The following is a 3,090-nucleotide window of genomic DNA, read 5'->3' as shown; positions in this document are numbered from 1 at the left end:
GCCCCGTTGCTGAGTCCGTCCGTGACAGGAGAAGAGCTGTTTTTATACCTGGCAGTAACCCCGCATGCCGTGAGTTCGGCATTGATAAGAGAGGAAGGGAAAGTACAAAAGCCAGTGTATTATACGAGCAGAGCATTGAGGGGAGCGGAAGGACGATATCCCCTAATGGAGAAGTTGGCTTTTGCACTAATAACGGCCTTCAGAAAACTAAGGCATTACTTCCAGGCTCATGTCATCAACGTCATGACGGACCACCCACTCAAGAAAGCAATGAACAAATTGGAGGCTGCAGGATGATTGATTCAATGGGCTGTCGAGCTCAGTGAATTCGACATAAAGTACCAACCTAGACATTCTATAAAAGCTCAAGTACTGGCGGACTTCATTGCAGAGTTCATCCCAAGTTATGACGATGTAAGTAAGATGGAAGGCAACCAGAAATGGATCGTCCATGTAGATGGATCATCTACGCAGCACGCCGGAGGAATATGTGTGGTTTTGCAATCTCCAGAAGGGGATAAACTGAAACACAAAGTTTGCTTGCAGTACCAAGCAACCAATAATGAAGTTGAGTATGAAGCTCTTCTTAAAGGGCTGGAATTGGCCAAGTCCGTGGAAGCTAAGTCAATACTTGTCTTGGGAGATTCTCAGCTAATCATGGGCCAGGTGAATGGGGTGTACAAGGCTAAGGAAGAACGAATGAGGAGGTATCTTAGCAGGGTTATGCGACTTATGAAAAAATTTGAGGAAACTAACTTCATTCAAATCCCAAGGGAGGAGAACATGGAAGCAGATACTTTAGCGAAAGAAGCTTCGGCGAGTGAAGTCGTCGACAAGTTTGATGAGATTCAGTACATGCCGAGTATAGACATCCCAGAAGTGCAACAGGTGCAGAGCAAAGGAAATTGGATGACTCTCATTGTATCATACTTGAAAGAGGGACGACTTCTAGAAGAAAAAGACAAAGCAAGAAAGCTGAGGGTAAGGTCAGCCAGGTACGTTCTTATGGACGCGGTTCTGTACAAAAGAGGCTTTTCCCAGCCTTATCTCCGGTGTTTGGCTCTAGACGAAGCGAACTATATACTCAGAGAAATTCATGAGGGAGCGTATGGCAATTACTCAGGAGCCAGATTACTCGTCCACAAGGTCGTCCGTGCAGGATATTACTGGCCAAACATGCAAGTTGATGCTAAGGCCTATGTCAATGTCTGCGATCAATGCCAACGGTTCAGTAACGTCCCCAAACAACCATCAGAGTACCTAACCCCAATGACCGCCCCATGGCCTTTCGCGCAATGGGGACTAGACATCCTGGGTCCTTTTCCAATAGATGTAAGGTAAATGAAGTTTCTTGTGGTTGGTATCGATTATTTCACCAAGTGGGTAGAAGCAGAACCTTTAGCTAATATCACACAACAAAATGTCAAGAACTTTGTGTGGAAGAACATTGTGTGTAGGTTTGGCGTGCCCAGGGTGCTGGTATCCGATAACGGATGACAATTTGACAATGCACTTTTTAGAGATTTTTGCATACACTTTAGGATTCAAAATCACTACTCCTCACCCGCCCGCCCACAAGCAAATGGACAAGCTGAAGTTGCAAACCGATCTTTGTTAAAAATAATCAAGACTCGGCTTGAGGGAGCAAAGGGAGTATGGCCAGACGAAGTACCAGGTGTTCTGTGGGCATATAGGACGACAGTGAGAACTCTTACAGGAGAAACTCCTTTCAAGCTAGCCTATGGGACTGAAGCAGTCATACTTGCAGAAGTGCACATGGCCAATCATAGGGTGGCAGCCTATCAGGACAAAGATAACGAGGAGCAACTTAGTTTGAACCTCGATCTAATAGACGAGGTGAGGATGGACGCTGAACAGAGGATGGCAAGATACAAAAACCTTATGGCTAGGCAATATGATGCAATGGTAAAGCCAAGGCGGTTTGACATAGGCGACCTTGTCTTGAAAATGGTCTCCTTAGCCACAAAGAACCCAGCTCATGGGAAGTTGGGACTTAGTTGGGAAGGCCCCTACAGAGTTGTCAATTGCAAGAGACAAGGATCCTATTACTTGGAGGCCTTAGACGGGAGGAAGTTGGAGTATCCTTGGAATGTTGAGCACCTGAGAAGGTACTGCTAGTAAAATGCCAGCCTAGATGAACATAACTTTGGACGAGTCTGGAGGCTGTCTATCTACATAAAAGACTTGTTTATTTATATTTGTCTTATTATTATGTTGAGCTAAGGACAAAATTATGATTTGGCTTGTGTTTGTTTTTCTTTAAAGGCAGGCATTAGTTTCTTAAGAACATGCCTCGTCTATGAACAATATCTATGTTGTGAACAATATTTGTGGAATGTACATAATGTTGTGTGAATCCATGATTTCAGTACCACTTTTTGTTCATATTGACTTGAAAAAAGCTAAAAAGCTCAAAACGAGAAAATTCTCTGGACGCAGAGATGTAATCTCAAGGTTTCCTAAAAAGTGAAATCGAGGCATGCTCGTCCAAAGCAAAGGACAAGATGAAGCCCATGCCTAAGATCAAATTACAAACAAGTCCGAGGCATGCTCGTCCATAAAATGGGCAAGGTAAAACATAATACATAGTTATACCATGGACGAGGAAAAGCATGGATGTTTTGAACTTGTTTAAGTCACCTGTTAAAAAACTGTCCACAAACGAGCAAAATGTAGAGACAAGTCTAAGGACGAGAAAAATGCAAAGACAAGTCTAAGGACGAGTAATGCTTTTACTTACCATTTCACATGGACAAATCACACTCAAGTGGAATTCCAATAAAAATGGTTTAAGTATATATATATGAAATGTAGACGAGCAAAACAAGGAATCCTGTATATGAAAATAAACACTCTCATCCATGCATATATAAGAGAAATAACATTCATTTGATTGTTTCAAAGGCGGATGAGAAACGTCCAAACACCCTTACAAAATTAAACTGTTTTATCAAAACTCATCCTTAAACATGGACGAGCTAAATGTACTTGAATTACATTAAAAAAAAAAAAAAAAAAACCTAAGTCATCAAGATATTTTTTAAGCTGAGGCATCTATGTTGGGGTCGT

The 3,090-nt window shown here is 42.3% G+C and overlaps 1 protein-coding gene across 1 annotated transcript; it reads left to right on the top strand.

Annotated features, from left to right (window-relative positions):
• The first annotated feature begins 423 nt into the window (after positions 1 to 423).
• LOC136063868 (uncharacterized) lies at positions 424 to 2,139 on the top strand. Its single transcript, XM_065764859.1, has 2 exons — positions 424 to 1,337; positions 1,542 to 2,139. Exons 1-2 carry the CDS (start codon positions 424 to 426, stop codon positions 2,137 to 2,139), a joined length of 1,512 nt encoding a protein of 503 aa, XP_065620931.1.
• Positions 2,140 to 3,090: the final 951 nt, after the last annotated feature.

This window comes from Quercus suber, unplaced genomic scaffold (genome assembly GCF_002906115.3).
Source record: "Quercus suber isolate HL8 unplaced genomic scaffold, Cork oak 2.0 scaffold_22, whole genome shotgun sequence".
NCBI lineage: Eukaryota > Viridiplantae > Streptophyta > Magnoliopsida > Fagales > Fagaceae > Quercus > Quercus suber.
This window is presented reverse-complemented; position numbering and strand designations above follow the sequence as displayed.